The sequence below is a fragment of the Triticum aestivum genome, chromosome 7B (genome assembly GCF_018294505.1).
Source record: "Triticum aestivum cultivar Chinese Spring chromosome 7B, IWGSC CS RefSeq v2.1, whole genome shotgun sequence".
In the NCBI taxonomy this organism is placed as follows: Eukaryota; Viridiplantae; Streptophyta; class Magnoliopsida; order Poales; family Poaceae; genus Triticum; species Triticum aestivum.
In genome coordinates this window covers 652,966,861-652,992,714 of record NC_057813.1, presented here as the reverse complement: position 1 = coordinate 652,992,714, position 25,854 = coordinate 652,966,861, and the positions used below count along the sequence as shown (strand labels likewise).

The 25,854-nt window shown below is 45.2% G+C and overlaps 2 protein-coding genes and 1 pseudogene across 3 annotated transcripts; 2 read left to right on the top strand and 1 right to left on the bottom strand.

Moving 5' to 3' along the window:
* Positions 1-2,388: 2,388 nt before the first annotated feature.
* Positions 2,389-3,276, bottom strand: LOC123158378 (tyrosine--tRNA ligase 2, cytoplasmic-like). The gene has a single exon (XM_044576395.1). It carries the CDS (start codon positions 3,274-3,276, stop codon positions 2,389-2,391), a length of 888 nt encoding a protein of 295 aa, XP_044432330.1.
* A 1,503-nt stretch (positions 3,277-4,779) lies between these two features.
* LOC123159254 (uncharacterized) lies at positions 4,780-6,089 on the top strand (annotated as a pseudogene).
* Positions 6,090-14,976: 8,887 nt separating this feature from the next.
* On the top strand, positions 14,977-18,618 carry LOC123159253 (thioredoxin O, mitochondrial). 2 transcript variants are annotated; one of them, XM_044577078.1, is made up of 7 exons: positions 14,977-15,173; positions 15,278-15,343; positions 15,462-15,512; positions 15,594-15,673; positions 17,679-17,723; positions 18,023-18,117; positions 18,381-18,618. In XM_044577078.1, exons 1-7 carry the CDS (start codon positions 14,990-14,992, stop codon positions 18,388-18,390), a joined length of 531 nt encoding a protein of 176 aa, XP_044433013.1. In that variant the 5' UTR covers positions 14,977-14,989; the 3' UTR covers positions 18,391-18,618. The 2 variants fall into 2 exon arrangements, with proteins under 2 accessions (XP_044433013.1, XP_044433014.1); XM_044577079.1 differs by lacking the exon at positions 18,381-18,618 and having other exon boundaries at positions 18,023-18,121.
* Positions 18,619-25,854: the final 7,236 nt, after the last annotated feature.

The following is a 25,854-nucleotide window of genomic DNA, read 5'->3' as shown; positions in this document are numbered from 1 at the left end:
ATGCGTGGTATCCCTTGTTTGTCTGTCCTGAAAGGTTACTGAGAGCGGGCCAATCATTGATGGTTACAAACAACAACGTGTGCAGGTTAAATTCCTCCTGTCTGTGCTCATCCCACACACGTACACCATTTCCATTCCACAGCTGTAAAAGTTCTTCAACTAATGGCCTTAGGTACACATCAATGTTGTTGCCGGGTTGCTTAGGGTCTTGGATGAGAACTGACATCATAATGAACTTCCGCTTCATGCACATCCAATGAGGAAGGTTATATATACATAGAGTCACGGGCCAGGTGTTGTGATTGTTGTCTGCTCCCCGAAAGGATTAATGCCATCCGCGCTTAAACCAAACCATATGTTCCTTGGGTCACGTGCAAACTCATCCCAGTACTCTCTCTCGATTTTTCTCACTTCGACCCGTCAGCGGGTGCTCTCAACTTCCCGTCTTTCTTACGGTCCTCACGTGTCATCGCATCAACTTGGCATGCTCTTTGTTTTTGAACAGTCGTTTCAACATGGTATTATAGGAGCATACCACATCACCTTCGCAGGAACTCTCTTCCAGCGGGGCTCGCCATCAACATCACCAGGATCATCTCGTCTGATCTTATACCGCAATGCACTGCATACCGGGCATGCGTTCAAATCCTTGTACGCACCGCGGTAGAGGATGCAGTCATTAGGGCATGCATGTATCTTCTGCACCTCCAATCCTAGAGGGCATACGACTTTCTTTGCTGCGTACGTACTATCGGGCAATTCGTTATCCTTTGGAAGCTTCTTCTTCAATATTTTCAGTAGCTTCTCAAATTATTTGTCAGGCACAGCATTCTCTGCCTTCCACTGCAGTAATTCCAGTACGGTACCCAGCTTTGTGTTGCCATCTTCGCAATTGGGGTACAACCCTTTTTTGTGATCGTCTAACATGCGATCGAACTTCAGCTTCTCCTTTTGACTTTCACATTGCGTCTTTGCATCGATAATGACCCGGCGGAGATCATCATCATCGGGCACATCGTCTGGCTCCTCTTGATCTTCAGTAGCTTCCCCCGTTGCAGCATCATCGGGCACATCGTCTGGTTCCTCTTGATCTTCAGCAGCTCCCCCGTTGCAGCATCACCGTATTCAGGGGGCACATAGTTGTCATCATCCTCTTCTTCTTCGCTGTCTTCCATCATAACCCCTATTTCTCCGTGCCTCGTCCAAACATTATAGTGTGGCATGAAACCCTTGTAAAGCGGGCAGGTGTGAAGGATTTTCCGGTCAGAGTAAGACTTCGTATTCCCACATTTAGGACATGGACAACACATAAAACCATTCTGCTCCACTTCAAGAAAATTATGCACGCCTTAATGTACTCGGAGGTGTGTTTGTCACCATACATCCATTGCCGGTTCATCTGCGTGCATTATATATAATTATGTGTGTCAAAAGTAAGAAAATCAGATAAATATCTATCTAAAGTAAGAAAATCAGACAAGTATCTATCTAAAGTAAGAAAATCAGAAAGAAGATAAGAACAAAAGGCTCACCACGGTGGTGCCGGCGACGAGATCGGCGCGGGCGATCAACGGCGGTGAAAACGGGGACGGGGCGTGACGGACCGCTAAATCTAGATAAATCTCGAGAAAAATGGAGCTCCGAGGTCGAGCTTCGAGAGGAGAAAGCTTAACTAGTGTGGCTTGGGCATTTCATCGAACACCTCATGTGCATAGGAGGTGAGCTAGAGCACCCAAATGACCTCCCCTCGCCGGCCAGAAAAAACAGAGTGCTCTGCCGCGGCGATGGGTATATATAGGCAAATTATTTGTCCCAATTCGTGGCATAAACCGGGACTAAAGACCCCGCTTCTATACCGGTTTAAGGCAAGAACCGATACCAATGGATGTGGCCCAGGAGCTCGGCCCATTGGTCCCGGTTCGTGCCTAGAACCGGGATAAATGGGTCCCTGGGCTCATGAACCGGGTCTAATGCCCCACATGGGTCCCGGTTCGTGAAGAACCGGGACTAATGGGCTGGCCAGGCCCGAGCCAAAGCCCTGTTTTCTACTAGTGTCATGCATATAGGTGAAACGGATGCTAGTGGATTAAGCTAGTAATCTAACTGTTATAACATTTTTGATGATGTGAAACCACAAGTGTTGAGATAATTAGAATTTAGAAGTAATAGGGATCACTCTGTTAGGCGTAATATAAGGCATAATATAGCAGAATATAGGATAGGAATTAAACAGTCCACGTTCAGAAACAAAAGCTGCACCTGACATTCGTCGCAAAACACTGAATAAGAATTAAACAGTCCACGTTCAGAAACAAAAGCTGCACCTGACATTCGTCGCAAAACACTGAATAAAATCACCGGGTTGCGCTCAGCCAATGACACAGCAACCTATCGTCGTTTCATAGGCCTGTTGCTGGCGAAGCTGAAGTGATCACGGACGGGCTGCAACGCCGCGTTAATGGCCTTCTCAAGCGCGCGCTTAACGTCGGCGGCCTGCAGAGCACCGCTCTCATAGTCAGCGGCAAGCTCTTCCATGCTCAAGAACGTCCTGTCACCACCGTCCTCACAGACCACCTCAAACTTCCCAAACAGAGGAAAGATTATCTGCCTGATGTACTCCAAGCACGGGTTGCCTTCCACGGTCCCCGGCGGGCAGAACGCCTTCCGCATCGCCCGGCCGACTTCCCACTCCGTGTCCTCCATGTAGATCGCCCACCTCGGGTCCCCAAACATCTCTATCTCCGGGTACTCGAGCAGGCTGGGCAGCACGCCGTGGAACAGGGCGACGACCGGCCGATGCGGATCCTCGCGCATAGCCGCTTCCCGCTCGCGGTACCGCTCGGCCACCTTGTTGCTCGCGCGCTGGCCGACGTCCAGCAGCCACACGTCCGCCTCGTCGCGGGACAGTATGGCGGCGGAGTGCATGCACGTGCCGAAGACCTCGTGGGAGAAGAGCGACTTCGGCTCGTCGTAGTACGGCCTCGTGTCCTTGGACGAAAGGATGCACTCCGTCACCTCGCTCAGATTGGTGCTCCTCGCGACTTTCAAGGCGAGCGGCCAGTATCGGTGCAGGTCGCGGCTGATCTCGTCCGACGAGCGAACGAGCTCCACCTCGTCGAGGCGCATGCCGGCTGTCCTCCACATCTCGGTGTTGTACGAGCAGACGTCGATGACTTTTCTCAGACTGACGCTGTAGCTTGTGAGAGCGAACCAGTTCGCCATGAATATCTTGACCTTGCAGCCGGCTTCGAGCAGCTTGTTTACGTTGATCGCCATCGTGATGCCCTTGGTTATGTGCATCGTGGGGGAGGGGTCGCACCAGACGTAGCAGACGGGAGTAGTTTTCCTCTTCAGCAGCGCCCTGAGGTCGTCCTCGTCGGTGCACTCCCCTATGCTCCTCAGCATCGCAAACCTCTGATCAAAATCCACCTCTTCGATATCATCGTTCGTAGTAGATTCAAGACAAGAATCGTCGGCTGGATTCTCCTTAGGGGAAGAATTGTTGTGCATCGTCGTCCAGATTGATTCGAAGGCAGGGGCGAATCCACGTGAAGGACCATGGGGGCAAATGCCCCCACTCGATTTTGAAGCCCACTTGTACTAGGCCTGGAGTATAATGCAATGCCCCCACTCAGCCTATGGCCTTTGCCCCCACTCCTTCCTCCAAAGCCCGTACATAAGAAATAAAGCCCATCCTGTCAGCCCACTAGGGGTTCCTTGTCACGTACTCCCTCCATCCGGTGAAGAGTGTACATCTAGGAATTTTGAACAAATTATGAAGTTAAGTAAAAAATGCATTGGAAAGGTGCAAGCCACCATCTCTCTCCTCTTCAATTACCCAACCCCTAATGAGCTAAGTGCATGTATAAATTAAGAAGACCATGTATAGATTGCTATTGGTCTTGATTACCGTGTGATGGGAGAGAAGTATTTTCCTCTACTTTAAAGTGCATTGGGAAGATCTACTTTAAAGTGCATTGGGAAGATAGAAGTACACTCTTTTGTGAACAAATTTTGAAGCTAGATGTACACTCTTCACCGGACAGAGGGAGTACTAGGCCTGCATGGCTACATCCGAGAAAGAAAAAATGATGTCTAGAAAGAATCAAAACCCTCGAGATGGGAGTTAAACTAATCGCCGTCTGCCGCCCTGACTGCGTGATGTGCCCTACCCAGCTCGCCTCTAGCAATATCCGTCGACGTGCGCCATTCACGTCGGCCGGCCGGCCCACACTGTCCTCCTCTGGTTCTTGAAATTTAATTCGAAAATCGCTCCGGCGCTGTTAACGGACCACGGTAAGCCCTGGAGTTAATTATTCTTTATTATCTTTCTCTTCCTATTTCTAGATTCTTGTGTTTTTTCAATTACATGGTAGAAACTGGGTTGAGCTTTATCTACACTACTATTAAAAGAGCAAACATTAATTCCCCTATCTCCACACAACAAACTATACACGAGATAACCATAACCCTTCGATCAAATCAACGTAAACACATCCTACTGTCCATATTGCGCCGATAGTCCGCCGTCCAAATTAACGTCCCAGATCAAATATTCTGGCGAGCAGACGCGCCATCGTCTGCCAATTTTCGTACACCACGTCGCCGATCCCCCACCGCAACTCCGTGATTTCCGGATCAATTCCACCGGAATCGTGGCTCCCCCACACTTTTTTCGTTAGGCCCCGAAAGAACGGATCCCCGGCAACCTATAGCGGCGGCGGAAGAAGGCGTGGGTACCGAAGGGGCGACGACGATGGTGTTCGTGGCCGGGGAAGGGAGGCGGCAGCGGTGATGGTGGAGGCCGCGGCCGTGGCTACAAAGGGGTTGGTCATGGTGGACACGTCCGAGGCTATCATCGGGGCGGCAACAACTATGGCGGCCTTGGTGCGCGCAGTAACTACGGCGGCCGCGGCAGCAGAGGAGGAGGAGCCGCCCCCGACATGCACCAAGCCGCGGGGTCTCCCCTCTCCGAGAGCTACCACATAGAGGCGGCCCAGCTCCGGGAGAAGTTCCAGGCGATGGACGCGGGTTGGTGCCGCTATAGATCCAACCGACCGACGATGGAGCAGCTGTCGGCGTTCCTCCGCGCGGCACCAGGGTCCATCACACCTCCTCCAGCATCCTCCCCCCTCCCCCCAAGCCTTGCCAGCCGTAGCCTCCCAGATCCTCCTCTCAATGCATCTCCACTTCCCCTACGACGTCTCAGGCTTCACGATCTCCACCACGATGGGCGTCACAAGCCCAAGGGAGCGCGTCGAGGCCATGGCGATGCTGCTCCCCTTCCTACCGTTGTTGCCGCGTTCCACCACTTGCGGCAGCAAGCAAATGGCACAGCCAGAGAAGCCGCCTGCCGAGGAGGCAGCTCCAGCTGCAGCACTGGATAAGTGACCCCTCAGGGCATAAGACAAAGTTCTTTAGTTACACGGCTGCAACTTAATTTGTTTCCTTTCTATTTGTGCTGATTTTGAATACAGTGTAGTACAGAACACCCACAAAATCATCACAGGGATTCATGAACTCACTTTCGAATGGAAGAAATGTGTTGTTCAATTGGCATCAACCCGATCGATCACTTGCCTGATAAATCTCCTGTCGTCTGAATCTGGTTCCTCTGCGGATTATTCTGATGTTTACAGCGTCGGATTTGGTGCAGTGGAAGGGGAGACCGAGGAGGAAATGGCGACCAAGAGGAGCGTGGGCACCCCTGGGCCACAAGGACCTCAGGAGCAGAATGTGTTCCTTCGTGCCGATCTGAACATTCTGCTGGACGACGACCGGAACATCACCGAGGACAACCGCATCCGCGCCTCCGTGCCATCCGTGCCGTTCCTCAAGTTCCTCATGGGGAAGGCCACCAAGGTCATCCTAGCCAACAATCTGGTGAGCACACGCTTCTCGATCTGTGCCTGTGGCGTTTTATTGATGAATTTGTGCCGTTTGAGTGTTAGTCTTCTGTTCATCCATGAATCTCTTGGGAGTAAAGGGAATATATAAGAAGAAAATTATTTCAGCTAATAGCTGTATGTGTTGTAGCCTGTTAGCATTGTGCTTAAAATCATACTAACAAAAATTGTGAGAATTAACTTAGAATTTCATTTTCTTACATTGTTTGTTACGTTTCTACTCAGAAACATACAGAACAGAGTCCTCTGTCCAGTCCATGTGAATTGCTTTTGTATATTCGATTAGTCATTACAGTAATTTGTAAAATAATTTGTTCAAGTGGCTCCTGCCGCTTGCCACTCCTCACTTGCCGGCCCGTTCGCCACTAGCCGTCGGCCCCTGCCCGCCCGCCTCTCCTGTGGTGCACGGTGCCCGACCCGGCTCTGTATGTCCGCCTCCCTCGTGCTGCTCGTTGGTCGCCCCCATCATTCAGCCTCTTGTGTGGCGCACGGCTGTATGCCTGTACCTGCTTGATGTCGGGAGCAACACCACAGGATGGCCGTGCCGCGCCTTCATCTCAGACCTCACCGGTAAATTCCTTGCTTGCTGTTCTAACAAATGTAATTTCTAATCATGTGTGTTTTTATTTGATACGCCGTGTGCTGAGGCTGAGTTCTAAGTGCTACGACTGGAATTCTCGTTAATTTCATATGTTGCAATTCTGAAACTGGATTTTGTGTATGTAGTTATTCTAATGTCCGTTGGATCAACTCTGTATTTTCTTCACATGTTGAACTGACATGTGATACTGGGTCTTGTGTACTTTCAACAGCCTTGCAATTTTCGTTAGGATTTGGTGCGTGTGCATTTTCACATAATTTCTAACAATCCAGTTCATCTTTTCGTTGCGGAAGACTAACCAACCATGCGCGGATCGAGTTCATTCTACTGAGTGTCCCAGGTTGTGTATGCAATCCTCCTCTGCATTTGCAGGCTGTCGAGTCTCTGTGAAGTTCCTTCGCATAGATGTTGATCACAGTTCAACTTCAAAATGAAAAGAGAATCCAATCCATATCGTGCTACAGTAATTTTTGGTGTCAACTAATTCAAGAGTACTTGAAATCCGATGGGGAATACTGATGGTGCATCATTTTGGACTAATCTTCTTATCTGAGACCAAATTTAAATGCCCTAGAGGCCTTAACACTAGGATGACTTAATCCTTTCAGGATCTAACAGTTATTACAAAAAAGAAAGGAGAGAACTCCAGTTATGGTGAAGAATGGATGAGTCTGTTAGAAACTCCATCTTTTTCTTGTTTCGGTATTGTCTGCAGCTTGGTTTCATGAAGATTCTATTCTGTATTTTTACGTCACATTTGAAGGTGTTGGCAAGTAGGCGGCTCTACATCTTGCCAATTCAATTTCTAATAGGCATGAGCCCCCTGTGTTCTGGACAAGTAAGGACACATGCATAATTACCTGATCATGTAGCAATTCTGAGTGAGATGCATGCATTTAGATTGGATGTTGAAGCGAGCCCGCCATTTTATTACTCTAAAAGAACTATACGGTGATATTTGGCTATTGCTTTCAGTATTAGGGAATTATAGAAACTGAACTGCAGGGCTTACTATTGTTTTATGTGACATTCCTGTATACCATCACGCCATACTGTTTATTTTGAGCAAGCTTTCTTTTTCTTAGACAATTTTTAGTGTAATGTCGGTAAATAAGTGCAAACTTGGGTATATATTTTATTTTCTCATGTTGTATTCATTTTATCTGTTCTGCTACTGTAGCAAGCAAATAGAATCACGCACAAGCTCCAATTAATCCTGCGCAAAACTGATTTTGAAGTGTGGATTATGGACTCCTTATTTATTCTGTTTCAGACTTAGGATTGTAGGGAAAAGTGTGGACTATGGATTCATACCAGGACTGGATTGGCCATGGCACGTCTTCACCAACTTGTCATGGCGTCGGCAACAATATTCAAGATTTCTTGTTTCCTTCATTTTCAAGCATCTCTCTTACAGGCGATATATGCAGGTTCATCATTCATGCGAGGGATATGAAAGATGAAACAAAAGTGAAAGGCGTTTACGCCTACAAAGGCATTCTACTACTTGCAGTTTCTGTAGTTCAATCAAACATTACAATTTTCAAATTATATTTGTTATGGTTAGATATAAATTTTAAAAGTTTCGAGGTTCCATGAGATGAGATGATGGCTCATTTGTGTCATTTTGACAAAAGTCCCACTATACGGTCAGATCTTGTAGTTCAATTAGATAATGCAATTTTCAAATGATATGTGGTATGGTGGTATGCTTTTATTATTTTTATTTCCTATGTTGTCACTAGCACTTGTGCACGAATTGGCTACATGTCTGCAGAGCTAACCAAATGAGAGCAATTACATGTCTGCAAAGCTAACCAAATATAAATGAGATTAATTTCCTGACCGCAGTTTGTGCCGGAGCTTACAATGAAAGAAATGCTCTAACCCAAAATCACCACTCTCCTATTATTTTCATTTTGTATAATTCTTCACCAATAGCGGTACTACATGCCAGAATCCTCTCTTTACTTAACTTCCTCTTTGCAGAATCCGCATACTATGTATAGACGAGATTTCTTTTTCTCATGATTATATGTGCATTGCACATGCACACTTACTAGTTTTATTAAAATACCAAACATGAGTATAATGCACCAATTGGCAATAAGTTAACTGAATCTAGGTTCACTAAAAAATTGTATAAAATAAGTTTGAGCATGTTAGATTATAAGGAAATATATAGAATTAATTTGTCTTCTGGTATGCCTTTGATTTAATGTCAACTATTTGACATTGGTGTCAATGCATGTGGAGATATTTGTGTTGCAAAATCTACAACTGTTTTCAGGACTTGAACCCATGACCTCATGGTTATAAGGCAGCAGCTTTACCACTGCGCCAAGGCTCTCCTTCATATTCTTAAATAGTGAATTTACTTTGACTTTTGGAACAAACTGTCATATTCTCTGCGATGAAATTATCTTATATGGAACTATATGATTTCGCTTCTTAGCACCGACAAGCCTGCTTCTGTGATGTAAATGATCTAGGCACAAGTGAACTCCTTTCCTGAGAAGAAAAGTTTCTACACATCATTGCCCCCACTTGTTTTTCATCCTGGCTCCGCCCCTGTTCGAAGGTACTGCAGGCAGGAGGTGTTCCTGTGCTGTAATCTTGTGGCGAGTGCTGTTCTTGGGAGGCAGAATCAGATAGTAATGACCGTCGGCAAAACTGCTGCAGCGGCGTGTGGGAGCAGCGGCGAAGAGCGACAGAGCCCTGGACAGAGCGATCTAGCGGGGGGCATTGCGTGCCTTTGCTTCTCACCAGCGCAAACGCCCGCGCTAGCATTGCTACCTGTAAATCCGATCGGCACGCGCGCCTACGCCGGCAAGGACGAGATATATAGATTGTACTAGGGTTTCTGACTTCTGAGGTTTCAGAGCAAGGGGTAATACCCACAAAATGGCTTTTATCCGTCGAATTGATGGCATGCATGGTTTAATACCAAAATTTGGTATCTCAATGTCTGGCAAGTCAGAAAAATGGATATTTATTGATGGAATACCAAATTAACCGGCCTCTAAAAAGTACCTTCGTTCGGAATTACTTGTCACAAAAATGGATAAAAATGGATATATCTACAACTAAAATACATCTAGATACATTCATTTCTTCAACGAGTAATTCTGAACAGAGGGAGTAGTCAATTTTGACAAGCTTCAATACTATTTAATTTTTTTAGTTCTTATCTAGTAATGTTTCTTTACATGTACATTATGAAGATGAGCCATAAGCATTGTACATTTAACTCCTATTTTATTGACCTAGATGGAGACTCATGTGGACGTTTTCTTTTCTTTTTATGGATGATCGAGTCATTTAGATGTGCAATAATTAGAACACATTTAAAAAGGACACCGATATCCACCACACGTCTGGCATAATAGGCATTCGCCTACACATCGTGTGTGACATGAGCAGGGGGCAGCCCGCACGGGCTGTGTATAGGCGAACAGAGAATTGCCCACATGTGTGGACGCAACTACTTCGTGCCACACGCCCAACAAGTACTACTCATCCCCACCCCGCGCGTATGGCACGAAGAAAGTATGTCCACACGTCCTGGCACAACTACAATAGGTACCCGCGGGTTGACGATTTAGTAGTCATCCGGGATGGCAGATGTAGTTATCCGGAATGGCAAATATGGTTGTAAAAGCATGTCAACTCTCTCTGTTTTGGTTAACTATAGTTGCCATGTCTAATTTATGGTAGTTGCCGCGTGTAATCAAACCATAGTTGTCATATGTGATTAACTACTTGCCACATATAGTCAAACAATAGTTGTCATGTGTGTTTACCTAGTTGCCACGTGTGATTAATCACAGTTGCCATGTATGTTTACCCAATTGCCACGTAAGCGCAATGCAATTGCTATTTAGCAAACGAATCATAGTTGCCATATGTGTTTACCTATTTGTCATGTGCCGTGTGGATGAAAAGCAGTTCCCCCACACGCGCGTGGACTAGATGGTAGCTGTGTGGGCAGAAACTAGTTCGCCCACACAGCGCAACTGGCAACCGCGTGCTGTGGGGGCGTGTGGGCGACCTCTCCAACACCCACACACCGGCCTTGTCCTACGTGACACGTGAAAACTGTCTCGGTGTTTCAAGATTCATGCAAACTTAACTGGACGGTGATCCAGGCGTGTGGGTGAGTTACAATATTGCCACACATGTGGGCGTTAGTGTTTTTGTTTAAAAATGCCCTAGACAAACACAATAGAATGATATACATGCTTCACACGATGGAGCGGGCTCTTCGCCTTTTTTTTAGCGAAAGGGGTCTTGACCTCTAGTTCCAATATTGTACGGTTTCTTTCTAAAGCAGAAAACAATGGACAGGTTTCATTGCCTATTGCGGTGCCAATTGGATTACGGGGTATACTTGGTCTTTTATTTTGCGGAGGGGCATACTTGGCTTGTTACAAAAAGACTAGCTAGTTTATTTGCGGAAAAACTTATGATCTATTTGTTCATCATCATGGCGGTAAAAAGGAACACAAGAAGCAATAGAAATTACATCAATGTTCATAGACTACCTTTCCCTCAAAAAAAAAAGTTCATAGACTACCTAACGATGATTACAACCAATGGAGCAAGCAAAAGGCACGCCGCTATCATTTCCCTTCCTTCATCAAAGCCGGGGCAAGCTTTTTGTAGTACACAGTCAGAAAGTCGTCGTGTTAAGGCCTCAAAGGCTAGCGCATCAGAGCAACGACCATCAACGATGAAGAGTTGCGTAGATCGAACGAATCTAACCCGTAGACACATGAACACAGACAAACGAAGGCCAGATCCAAGCAAATCCAACGAACAGACACTAATCGAATCCCACAAGATCCACTGGGAACTCCACAAGCCCTCCGATGGTGCTAGACGCAATGCCGAGACGGGGGATAGACGAGGAGAACATTATTCATCTTCAGAGAGCCGCTGCCGTCTCGCCTTTCTGAGCAGTACACAAAACCTAAAGGAACTAAAAAAAGACCTAACAATAGAGCAGGAGCCCTCCCACCGGCAAGGGCCGGAATCCAGCACGCCTCCATGGTCCTAAGGCCAAAGGAGACAAAAAAAGATCGGCGACACCGCCAGTGGGAGGCGCGGAAACCCTATATTAGAGGAGAGTTTCTTGTGGAGGAGGAAAAACGCTCTAATTCCGGAAAATAAAGAAGTGGCTAGCTACTGCGTTTATACGAACAATATATATTTTGGGTCTGTCTAGAACACGTCTAGATGTGCCCTAGTTATTTGCGCATCTAAATGACTCAATCAACCATAAAACAAAAGAAAAAGAAAAAAAAGAAAATACACACACGAATTTTACGTAAGATTAGTGAGACCGAATTTAGATGTGCAATACTTATGAATCTAGATATGTCCTAATTATTGCATATCTAAGTGACTCAATCAACCATAAAAAAGAAAAAAATATCCACCCAGATCTTCTTCACGTAAGATCAATGAGATAGGACTTAGATGTGCACTACTTATGACACATCTAGATGTGCTTTAGCAAAACTATTTGTTTGAAAGATCAACTAGTTCGACCACATGGTTCGTCCCCTTTAACCGCCCTCAGATGCTCAATCAAATCTTTCTTCAGTTGCTCAGGAGTTGCTCGACGCCGGATTTGTTGATGCATTTGAACAAACTCGTATTATGCTCTAGAAGTTCGATAGGCTCACCCATGTTCTCAAATTCAAGAGTTGCGACAACATCCTCACCGTCGTCCTCCACAATCATGTTGTGCATGATCGCACAAAATGTCATCACCTTCAACAAGGTTTGTGGACAACTGCAAAACGGGCCTGCAGAACTCCAAATGCCCATTCAACATCTTTTCTAGCTGTTTCTTGTCTTTGGGTAAAGTGAGACTTTTTCTGACCAGCTGGGTCAGAGATGGTATTGAAAAAGGTAGCCCACAGAGGATAGATACCGTCGACCAGATAGTAGCCCATGTTGTATTCATGCCCATTGACATTTATAGTGGCAAGGAGGAGCTTTCCCTTCAGTCATCCTAGTTATCGTACGTGCAACACATTGATGCCATTGTGAGACCCGGACATGCCAAATCCAAAGATCGTGTGATGTAACTCCTTCAGTAATGATGGTTGGCTTCTTAACATAGCCCTGATATTCCCATTATAGAGCTTTTGGGTAATTCTTCCATCTCCAGTGCAGATAGTCAAGAGATTCAAGCAAACCTGGCCACCCACTTCCTTCAGACATTGCAAAGATCTCTCGATGTATGTGATAGTTTGTTCTCTCAGGTACTGAGATTCAAACACCGACACCATGCTAGTAGCAAATATGACTATGGAGTTCCAGGAAGGTTTGGGTTGAGCGACCGGGGTGGTGGAGCGGAGGTGTCGACAATAGAGAAACAGATACAGAGAAAGATGAAAAATAATGGAGGCGCGGGTCCGGGAGGAGTTTTGGGTGAGCTGGGAGTGTCAGAGTTCTACGTGGCTGCTATCCGGACTCCCGCAAAGCACCCCCCCCCCCCCCCCCCGCGTTTGCTTCCGGTTTGTGGGAAAAAGGACCACCCTGCAGACATATACAAGCCCGCCTTGGATGACCAAAAAATGTCCGGACTGTACAGTACAGACGGTTGCAAGCAGTTCGAGGATCAGCTTTGGTGACGCCCTTATGTACAGTCGATTTTTTTTGACATCAAAATACTCTTTATTGCAAGATGATCACCATAGAATATTTTGCAAGAGTATCAACAATCTGTACGTGTGGATCTTCCATCCACACCGCACACACTTTACTTCTACTTAGTTTGACTTAAATTATTGGCAGCACTATTAGTCTCTCTAGGAGCATGTTCAAAAAGAATATGCGGGAAATTGTCGGGCTTTATCTGTGGAAATCTGAGACAAGAATCGAGAGAAAAAAACTAAGGGTGCGTTCGGTACATAGGAATTTCACAAGGAAACTGCAGGAATCCAAAACCCGGGGGAAGTTTCACAAAAGGGACGTTCGGTGTGAAGGATTGGAAGGGAGAGATTCCAGAGGAACGGCTCGATAGCCCTCAGATTCACAGGAAAAAAAGAATCCACCTGATTCTCTTTTTCTGGGCGGAGTCCCGAGGCAATGCAAAGGAAAGCCAATGTACGTGTCTCTGCTGACTCGGTCTTAAGCCCCACAGCTACATGAAGTGACATCTGCAAGAATAAAAAATGAGTTTTTGCACCATCCGTTGTGACTAGGGTCCACACATTCCTTTGTTTCTCTTCCTGCAAGCCGAACGCCAAATCCCAGATCTTTCTCAGAATTTCTGGTTCCTATGTTTTAGCATTATATTCATGTAGTGTTCATGTATCCTGGGAATTCCTATTTGGCGCTTGCAGCGCCCGTTACAGTGCAATTTGCAAACGCCGCATCGGTTCATTGCTAGCGATCGGCTCTAGCCACCACGCTATCCGCCCGCGAGTGTAAATATAGTGCATTTTTTTCTTTTATTCTCATTCTTTAATTTGGTTTATTCTTATTCTTTTTCTCTCACCTTTTTTGTTTTCTTTAGTACGTGATTTTTCTAATTCGTGAAATTATTTTTAAATACGTGAACTTTTTTTCAAATTCGATGAACTTTTTTGAAATTTGGTGAACTTTTTTGAAATTCGATGAACTTTATTAAATTCACTGAACTTTTTTTGAAATTTGATAAACTTTTTTGAAATTCGATGAACTTTTTTTCAAATTCGATGAACTTTTTCCAAATTGGATGAACTTTTTTCCAAATTCGATGAACTTTTTTCAAGTTTGATGAACTTTTTTTTAAAATTTAATGAACTTTTTTCAAATTCAATGAACTTTTTTCAAATTTGATGAATTTTTTTTCAAATTGATGAACTTTTTTTTCAAATTCGATGAACTTTTTTCAAACTCACTAACTTTTTCCAATTTTCAAACTTTTCTTTTCAATTCATGGTCTATATGAATGCATTTTCAATTTATGTTTTGTTTATTCAAAGAATTTATAGGGGGGTATATAATAGTAGTATATGTTTAATGTTTGTACTGTATGAAATATTAAAGAGTGATGATTTCCCAAAATGAGCATCACACCGAGCTTTGGTCCAGTGGTTGACCCATGTGGTCGTTTTGTTGGGCGTTACGAGTTCGACTCCCGCTTTCTCCCAAATAAACCTCGTACACTAAAAATTTTCCCTCGCTTTTTGCTTCTCAGCAGCTTGCTGGGCCGGCCCAGTTCCTGTCCGCGCGGGCGCCAGCGGCGCGAACCGGCGCCTACAGCGCCAACTAGGAGCTCCCATGTATCCTCAGCAATTCCTGTGGTTTCTTCAACTCCAAACCGAACGGGGCCTAACCGTCCGGTGCTGGAACAAGAGGCCCAAGAGCCCACCTGCCGCATTCGGCCCGTATAGGCCCATTCATGATGGGCCTGCCGTACCCACCCAGGCTATTATACAAGGGCAAAATCGTCTTTTACCCAGCGGGATCGATCCGTGGCATGGCTCGCCGACTCTGCCGTCTCCCTCGCCTCCTCCTCCCCCTCGCCGCCGCCCCCAAGCCCCAGCCCCGCCTCCCCGCCCTAAACCCTAGCCCCGCCGCCCACCTCCGTCCCTCTCCCTCCTCCCCGACGCTGACGCCCTCGCTCTCCGCCTTCCCCCGCCTCTTCTCCTCGTCATCCGCAGGTACGCCCGAAACGCCTCCTTCCCCCAACTCCTCCTCCCCGCCGATCCTTCGCTTCCCCGTGGCCCTGGACCGGCGCTGACAGTTTCTTTCCCGGCTCCCGCAGGCGATTCCAGCATGGTGGTCGTCGGCTCCGCGGACTCCTTCGAGGACATCCACGCCAAGGTGCAAGGTGCGGCGCCGATCCCCTCCCTTCTCGCTCCAGCTTTTCCACCGATTCTGTTGGCACTACGATGCGTGCGCGAGTTTCGTTCTCACGTGTGTGGTGTGGTGGCTCTTGCCTTTTGCAGTGGAGAAGCTCCCCGCCGTCTTCTACTACACGGCGGTCTGGTGCGGGCCGTGTAAGTGCCGCCTCCGTGCCATGAATTGGGATTTGAGTGAGTGACTAGAGAGAGCTACAATTATGTTGTTTGGTGTTGCAGGTCGGATGATGGCACCTGTGATTGAGAAGATGAGCAGGCAGTACCCCAAGATACCCGTGTACAAAGTCGACATCGACATGGTAAGCGATCGGATTTCAGCCTTGCTGTAATGTTCATCTGCTAGCATATTCCATGTTAAAGTGTGCTCTGTTTGGATATGAATGGTAAATTTGCATGAGTGTGACTGTATGAGTCTGTTCTAAGTTGTAACCTTATTTTACCAAAGATCACTGCATCACACTCCTTGTGTTCATTCGTCAAGTTGTGTCACGTAAACTGCGACGTTTGAAATTAAGTTATGACAAGTAATTGTTGATAAGACCATGCCTGTTAAAATGAAGCCTTAAGTTGTGATCTCATAGAGTTGGATCTAAATAAATATATCTGTCAGCTTTCTTGGTGAATCAAGTTTGGGCTCACTCAGAGCCACATTTTCTTGTTCACTTGGCTCTCTTAGGAGTTTGAGAATTAAGTTAGCACCGTCACTTGTCCAGGATCATTGTAAAAGTTGCTTCATAACTAGTCCACAGTTAGTTGGATATTCTGTAGGCTCGATCTTTCCAAAAATCTAGCAGGAGGCTTTTGCCGGTGCTAAGTCCTGATTGTTTGGTACGTGTGCCCTTGTTCTTTCTGTAAAACTCCTTAATTAATATGATGAGGCGAAGCTTTTGCCTCCGTTTAAGAAAATATCTATGTGGTGTCACTTGGGCGAAAGTTGTGATGTGGTCATAAGGTCAGTATAGCACCCATTGGGAGGATTTATGCAGAATTACTCTGTTAGAGCATCTCTAGCAGACCCCTTAAACCGCGGAACTGAAAACGCGGTTTTCAGTTCGCGGAAAACGCGTTTTAAGGGTTGGTTTGAGCTGCGGCCGAACAGAGCCCTTGAACTTAAACTGTAAAACCGAATATTCGCTTATATTTTTTTCCAAGTCTTCTTCTTCCTCTCGGCCGTGTCCACGATCAGCTAACTCGCTCCTACGAAACTGGCGTACAGCGCACGAAGTGGCCAAATACGAAGCCGCCGGCGTCTAGCTAGCTGGAAGCGACCAAATACGAAGCCGCCGGCGACCAAAGACAGCGCACGAAGCTAGCTAGCTAGCTAGCTCGAATCAATTCAGCTAGCTAGTTAGCTAGCTCCTTCGTCCGCTCCCCTTAAAAAAATTACAGGTCGTAGTTGTTTACGGGTTCTATTCCGGTCACTTTTTCCGTCTAAAACTGTAAACCGGCGGTTATTTTACAGTTTCGTGCGTTTTAAGGGGTTTGCTAGAGATGCTCTTAGGTTGGTGGAATTGCACTATGACCATTAAAAAAGTTTGCTCCTATACCATACATGCTAAAGGGAAGCCTCAAGTTGTACTCTGTTAGGTTGGTTGGTTGGTTCAGCATAGCTATATTTGCCAGCTTTCTAGCATTACGACGGTTGAAGCTTGGTATAACTCAGAGCCACAGTATTTTTTCTCTCTCAGTTAGCCTTCTTTTAGAACTTTGAGAATACATGAAATTGCTTTGTAACTGGTCTGCACTTAGTTAAGCAAATTCGTCCAGACGAGTTACCTTCGGCAACATATTCCAGACACGCATGATCTATGCAGTATCACTTGCCTGAAAGTGATGATGCGGTACCAGGCATGTACCCAGTATAGACCAATGCAATTTAGTAATCCTATTTAAAATTACTGTTCATGATTTCCTTGTATGGGCATACTCATTTTTTTATAGTAAGAGATTGACTTGACAGTTAGTCCATACCTGCATAGTGCTCTCAGTAGAAAAGATTCAAAATCAAGTACTGTTTGTTGAGGTGCTGTTCAGTTCAGTGTTTTTACTCTATTGTGAATTTGGGATTGCGTGTAAAGGGGACAAATGTTACAGTGGTTACTTCAGTTTGTTAACTGGATGTCTTATTGGGAATAAACACCACGACAGTTGTCAGCACATGCCAGGTGGAATGATTTGACCATGCAAGGTGGAATGCATTTCAAATACATTAAAAGTCATTGCTGTTGTGGCTATATTTATATTTCTCAACAGTATGCCTGCTCCTGTTATTGATACACTATTTCTTTTCCTCTTGTGCTGCAGGATGGACTTGGGACCAGACTTAGTAACCTGAAAATATTCTCCATCGTAAGTTGAATACCTGAAATTGTAATTCATGATATTTTTGTTCTTATTTTTACAGTACTATTCTGTTTCATGGTAATGATGCGTTACATATGTTTTTGTGACTGGAGGAGTCTGAGAATATGCATTGATTCAACCTTACTTTTTTTAAATGCATACGTGCATGTTCGTTGAGTTCACTTAAAGTGAGAGCCAGATTATAGAAATATCCTTCTACCAGCATGTTTGTGTATTTTGTGTTCTTACCAACCTTCATCCTAACTCGTAATCCAAATATTTGACTCTTGCTGAATCTGGCACAGCCAACTTTCCACTTCTATCACAAAGGCGAGAAGAGCAGCGAAGTGGTTGGTGCTGACGTGAAGAAGCTTGAAGCTGCCATGGAAAGTCTTCACAAGTAAGATCTTATATTTCTTCTCGTCCTTTTTTTCTTTTTCTTGGTACACAAACAGTACAGTGCTGTTTGAATGATCTCATCTGCGGTGAAGTAAACGAGAATAAACAAGCCTGGCCATGATAGTTTGAATCTTGTACTCAACTACAAGCGTAATTATGCTACGGGCCTATATTAAACATGTCTCCAGCACTTTGTATTGTGATGCTCTTGACATTATACTTTATATTGCCGTGCTCTTGACTTTATACATTGTACTTGCACAGGCAACAGTGAAGTTGACTTGGAAGGGGACAGTTCCTTTGCATGAAGAGTTGAAGACGCTGTAATGCTTTGTGATTTTGCGTGTTTGACATGGAAACTTCTGCCTTACGATCTTGTTTCGATATCTGGATACACCTTGGCTGCAAAACATCGATACCTGGATTTATGCCACTCTGAGCACAGGTTTTGTGCAGTTTCTGCATGTCTATTTAGGAGCATCTGTGATTGTGAATGTGTCTATATCGTGGCGCTGCTCTCCATCTCTGATGGTTGGGCCTGACTTGCGTGTGGTCTCGGCCTTTGGCACAAACTGTGATCTTGAACTGTCATGTTCTTCTCTCCTTGGTCTTCCTTACAAGTAGTTTATGCTGCTGCTTGAATGATCTCATCATTTGCCAGAGTAAATGAAAGTAAAACATGATTAGCGACGATGAGTTGAGCCCTCCAACGAAACACCTCTTGCGATAATGCAACAGTGGAAGATTCAAGCCAAGACGTTGTAATACTTGTGATCAGAATCTGCATTGACGTGGAAGATCCAGGTTTTCTCGGGAGTGGGCACGATCTGAACCCAGGGGCATCTGCACCCACTTCTCAAAAAGAATGCATTGTAAGCACATTTTAAAATCTCAAAAAAATCAAATGAAAGTTTCATGCATACATGTTCACAAATGTGTGTGCGCGGTGCAAAGTTTTGTGAAAAAATGTCATTTTATTTTGTCTTTGTAAAAAAGACAAATTCCAGTGCTTCTAAATAGCGTTTCACAAAACAATTTTTTAGTCAAAAAAAGTTATTTTTCCGTGAAACTTTATGCATGCACGTAGAACACGAAGACGTACCGATGCCATCTTTTTCGGATTTTTTTACCATATAAAAATTTGTTTTTCAAAGTGGGTTCATATGCACCTAGATTCGTCCATGCACTTTCCGTTTTCTCGGTCGTTATGATTGGTGGCTATGAAAGAAACATCGATGCGGTTTTTGGAAGCATGATCTGCGAATCTTTCTAACTGGCAGTACCAGGCACCGGTGCCTCTGTGGATCTGTGCCTCTGTCCGATGGTCCGGCTGGACTCGCATGACAGCCTGGGTTTCGGTCTTGACTGTATGAATAATTGTTCAAACGGCGCTTACTGGCCTATCATTCAGCGTTTTCTTTTTATAAACACAGTACAAATACAGACGAATACATACACAAATGCACCTAGCTTCCTCTAAGCTTAGCCGAAAGTGCAGCACTATATGCAGTGGGTGAAACCAACGGGAATAATCTGTAGGATGTTGGTAATTTTTGAGATAATTTTCTTCATAATGTACAGTAACTGTACAGTATTTGTAGGCTATTTTCTCTGAGAGCTGTGGGGTCAACTGACCCGTGGATTACACGTAGAATCGCCACTGACTGTATGGTATTTGGGTACATCCTTTGGACTGGTTCCACAAAGATATTAATTAAGTTAATAATGTCATTCATGAAAGGAATGTCATGTAGGGACAAATTATTGTTTAAATCGAAATAAAAGGTTTGGATGCTCGGAGCACCCTGGAGAGACCGAGGAGGCATATATCTTGAGATTAACGGATGCCTCACCAGAGAAGTTGAAATAAATTCTATCTATACCTACTAATAAAGCAAGGTGCGTTTCTTCTATTTTTTTCATCCGTCCTCTGACGAAAAGATTTCTTTTTAACCCGAGGTGGTATTAAATTTTTGTACATTCATATGCTAGAAAAGAAAAATGTTTTGTCCAGGATTTTGTACCGCGCGCCAAGGTCCTGCGAAGCCAGACCGCTTATTTTCCTGCCCCCACAACTGGAAGAACCCTGTTTGCCGCAGGGAGCGTCAAATACCCAGACCTTCGCACAGGTCGCCCAATATTGGCCGGCCCATTTTTGTTTTATCCTCTGTTCAGTCTCTTTTCTGTTTCTTTCTATTTTTCTTTTCTATTTCATTTTACTTTTTTCACTTTCAAGTTTAATTTCTTTTTTTCTTTTTAAGAAATTAGAAGTTTTCGAAAAACCTCAGAATTCTCATTTTTGTTCAAGTTTTCGATAAAGGTTTCAAATTCTGAAAAAGTTTCTGTTTTGAATGTTTTTTTGGAAATTTAACCTTTTTCTCAATTTTCCAAAAAATGTTTGTATTTCGCACAATTAATCATGATTTCCAATATTTCCTTTTGAATTTAAAAATGTTTCAAATCTGAAAATGTTGTTATTTTAGTGAAATGTTTACGAAATTAAAATAATTTTCTTATTTGAAAAACACATTTTCAAAATTTGCTCTGAATGTTCAAAACATGTTTCCATTTTAAAAAGGTGTTCACTAATTCATTTTTTTCATGTTATTATAAAAGGTTCATGTTTTCAGAAAATGTTTGTGAATTTTGAAAAATATGCGAATTGAAAATGTTTTCCATGTTTGTCGGAAACATTCATAATTTTCAAAAAAACTGTTTGGAATATCAAAATTTGTTCATGTTTCAAAGAATATTTGCAAAGTAATTCATATTTTTTATGATAAGTTTGAATAAAAATGTTTCGAATCTAACATTGCATTATTTTCTTAAATATTCGCGCTGCTCATTGGTTATTAGGGCATGTTTGTTCGACTAGCTGGCACCACGTCGTCGGGTCTTTGATTTATGCACTGCAATTAGTAATTCATCTGGTTAAGCCGTGATAAGAGATACCGTCCAACCCCACCACTATCACGATCTCGTAGGCCAAACATGACCCGCGAGAAGATCGCAGCTCCTAGCTCTGTCGGCCACCACTGCGGAGACTGATTTTGGATGACACATCATTTTTCTCCTGTTGCTTCTCGTAATAAATATTTTTTCCGTTACAACACCGGCATATGTGCTAGTATAGGCCTAAGACTAGCCACAGTGGGAGTAACTTCAGCAGTAACATCGACTCCAACTCAACAAATTTGCTTATGTGGCAATGAGTTAATGAGGAGAGAGGTAATTTGAGTAACTTAACTAGTTACTGTAACATCACATGTCCCAATGCAGTATGAGTCTATTACCTAATAAATGAAGCTTTGCATGACACCAAACTTATGTTACTACCCACTATGAAGGTAGTAACATAGTCTACAGATATCTGTATGTTACTAGTGTATGTTACTCTCCATTGTGGCTAGTCTAAGAAATTCATCTTCACTGTCTTATTTATCTTAACATGCAATCTATACACTCATCACATATGTTCACACATGCCCCCTCCTATTTGAATGCACATGCAAACCATCCACATCATCAAGTGCACGCAATCACTTCACTATTTTTTTTTTGCGGATGAACAATCAATTCACTTTCCACCACATGCATGCCCTCCACATCATCAAAGAAGAATCAAAACCTCCCACATTATCTAGTTTTAAATTTAATTTTCATTAATAAATAACTGAACTTCAATGTCACATGACAATATAACATGCATCCATCCTCCATTTATCTCTACGTTCAATGTGGTGCGGTACTATTATCATATATTCTAATTTTAATTTTAATAATTTCACTGTTAAAGAAATCTACTGCAACACGCGGGGCGTTACCTAGTTTATGAAACTTGCGACATCCATCCGTGTCAAGTCTAGGGACTTAAACCTGAGCGGTTGGTTTCACCACAAGAAATCTATGCTTAGCTGGCTTTTTTTTAGCGGGCGGCGACAGGGCGGTCACGGACGACGAAACCTATAGCATTGCCAAATAAACCCGGTCTCGCTCTGCTCCCGTTCGTTACCGGCCTGTCGTCGTGTCTGCAGACGCGCACGATACCCAGCCAGGAGAGGGGTCCGGCCCGGCCGGGTCTGGCACTGCCACCACACATGCATGCTCCCCACTGTGAGCCTGTGACGCCGCTGCGCCGGGCACGCTCCCGCCCGCTGGAGGCTGTTCCCCGAGGAGAGGAGCGGAGAGGAGAGGGTCGGCAACGGCCCGCCTGCGTGTCTCCCGTCCAAGTGACAGTAACACCCATCGGCATCGTCAGGCGTGGCACGTGAACGGGCCAGCTAGCCAGTCAGTCGATCTACGCAGATCACGCACGCGCGCACGTACGTCCGGTTCGTCACTGTGCGATGAAGACGGTGATGCGATGCAGCCCGTTGCAATCTGCAGCCGCACGGCCTCGGTTCAAAACCAATAATGCACGCACGTACTCCCTCCGTTCCAAATTACTTGTCTTCGATTTGTCTAGATACAGATGTATCTAGCACTAAAATGAGTCTAGATACATCCGTATCTAGACAAATCTAAGACAAGTAATTCAGAACGGGAGTACTACGTACATCTGCCTTGCATTTGCATGCGTACGCGCGCTGCCGCTGGTGCGCTGGCGGGCAGGACCACCCGCACCCACGACGACGACGACTCTTGGCCTCTTCCGGCGACCGGCGGCCAGGCGGCCGGGCCCGCCGTGGAAGGAAGCGCCGCGCTGCTCACATGGCGCCCACGTCCCAGGGGCGCCATGGCTGTCGCCACGCGGGGTGGCTGCACTGTTGCTTGCCTTATCTGCTTCTTGCCATCTCTAGCAGTTGCTGCCCTCGACTGGCCTCCATCGACTCCCCCTGCAATCACATTCTCCGGTCCGGTCTCTCGCTAATGGCAACTTGCTCGCAAAGTTGCTGGTCTCTGTCATGCCTTCTCTCTTTTCTTTCACTAGAAAAAAAGTGTCTGTCATGCCTCGGCCCCTGCCCACGGCCCAAAACGTGTTTCATCATGGGCTAGGTCCGTGACAGTTTCAACAAACGACATGACAACTTTGGGAGGTGGAGGTGGATAACCAAAGATAACAACCAGCAGCTAAAGAAACTGAGGCCATAGCGATGAGCCGGATGTTATTGGTGGTCCCTCTATAACGAAATACAAGAACGTTAGGAGCATCTACACCCGGTCGCCTCAAACACGCCTTATACATTTGGGCGGGCCGCCCGGTCACGATTTTTTGATCCAGAGAGGCCCCTCAAATGGCCCTCAAACACCCGGGCTAACCGGCACCCCCATATTCAGCCCAAATATTGAGCGGATATGAGGGCGCCCGTCAAGTTGGACCCGACCCACGCTGTCTCATCCAACCCCACATAAAATTCTTCCCATTCGCTCGCCGGACCAAACCCTAGCCACTTCACTCCCCTCCCCTGCACTCCTCTCCGCCACTCAAGCTCGTCTCCGGCTCCTTCTGGTCGTCTTCGGCAATGGCGGGCAGCGAATCCGTCGACCCCGAGCTCATCCCACGCGGCCCCGAGGAGGAGATGGCCGTCCATCTTGCGCACCGCCGCGCCAGGGAGGAGGCCCGTGCACGGCGGCGCTGGGACTCCATCCGTCGAGAATCCATTGTGTCCGCTCAAATGGCGCATGGATCCGGCGCTAGGCCAGTCGTAGCTGTCTCAACAGAGGCCGTGCGGTCCGTCTGGCGTCTCGACGGAGGCCGTGCGGTCCGTCTGGCGTCCGAACGCACTGGCGGACACGCAACCCCTCCGGTGGCGTGCCGATATTCAGGACGCACCATCGTTCCACGAGGTCATGGCACGACGTGCCCGTCGTGCAAGGCACCAGGCGCGGGAGGCGGCGGCGGACGTCGGCGAGGCGAAGTCGCATTCTCCGGCGCCCGTATGGCACATCAGTCCGGGTGCCGCAACCGCATCGTGGTGGACGTCGGCGACTTGTCCCCGGACGTATCCATCATCGATCTGACGTCCACCGACACTGTTCGGATTCCGGGCTCCGATGAGGAAGAGTAGGGCATGGGAGACGAAGGCGCCTTGAGTCTCGTGAGCCGGATCGTGTCCCATGCCCTACCTTACCTTGCCGGTGATCTGACCAACACTGTGAGGAGCACAGCCGGCCGCCGGACATGGCCAGGGCAGAGCCGGGCGAGCGGGGAGCGGAACCGGACAAGCTCCTCTTAGATTAGGTTTCATGTTGCATGTAATAATATAGATTTGAAGTTTCTAATTTGAGGTATTCGGATGTGGAATGAATTTTTTGAAGGGTGACCGGTCACTGTCCATGAATACAATCGGGCACGTCTGCGGGCGTTTGAGGGGTCGAATTTGCCATGTCCGACTGTAGATACTCTTAGATGACTAAATTCTTTACAGAGGGGAGTACTTAAAAAGAAACGGTGGTAACCCCTAAAAAGGGTAGAGCTTATGTAATGCTATGTATGTAACCTCTGGCCCTGTTTGGTTCGGCCGTGAATTTCAGCTGTGAAAAATCTGCTGTGGAAAAACAGCCGTGGAAAATCTGATGTGAAAAAGATGTTGGTCATTTGGCAAACTAGCTGATACAGCTTTTTCAGATTTTAGCCCGCAGCGGAATCAGATTTTGGAAAGCACGTCCTGGGTTGCTTCTGCTTTTGGTTCAGATTTTGGCAGCGGATTTCTGGAATCCGATTCAGCTGGGTTCGCCTTTTGGTTCAGATTCTGCTACGCGGCAGCGGAATCCGTCGATAAAAGCTGAACCAAACAGGCCTCTGATTGTCTTAAAAATTATATCACCCTCTGATTCACAATATACTAATTTCATTTTTAAGAATATTTATAGCAATAAGTACGTTGAATATTTTTTCTCAAGAAAGGGAGATAATCACAGACTTGCAGAGCCTTTGAAGTAATAGTTTGACCGAAAATGCTGATAAAATATTTTGTTTCAAATAAAAAAAATGCAATACAAAAGTACATTTCATGACAGATCCAATGCCATAACTTTCATATTATCGTATGATTGCAGTGCTACATATTTTTAATCTTGGATTCTTGAACCTCCAAGAGTGCATCAAACAGTATATTGTTATACCGGAAAACATTTAAAAAAACTTCCAAACTGGTTTTTATCAATTGAAATTTCCGTCCGATATATAGTTCAAGTGAATATTAGCAAAATACAATTGTATATTTTGATCACACATCGGGAACACCGTCTGGAGTGGCATATTCTTTCAAGTAAGAGTTTGACCAAGAACCATAGATTTTTTCAAATAAAATAAATTTGTAATACAAAAGTACATTTCATGTCAAATCCAGTGGCATACCTTTCACATTACTGAATTTATGATTGCAGCCTTTTTTTGAATCTTGGATTCTCAACTCTCTAAGCACACATCAAACGGTATATTCTTATCACGGGAAAACACACACAAAAAAAAAACTTTGGAGCTTGCGCTACTTTACTCATGCAAAAAAAAAACATCGAAGGTGGTTTGAATCAATTGAATTTTTGTCGCTTCATACATGTTCAAGTGTATTAGAAAAATAATAATGATGTACTCCCGGGGTAAAAAAAATGTAAGACGTTTTTATGCCCTATCGAAAACAAAAAAGGTCTGACATTTTGGTACAGAGATAGCATGTATTAGGCACACAATAAAGTCCATAATATTGTAATTCCCTAGAATACCTCTTTAAACATTTTGAGACACAAATTGTGACCTTGTGGTGCTCTTGAGAACATTCCTATCATTTTTTTGTGT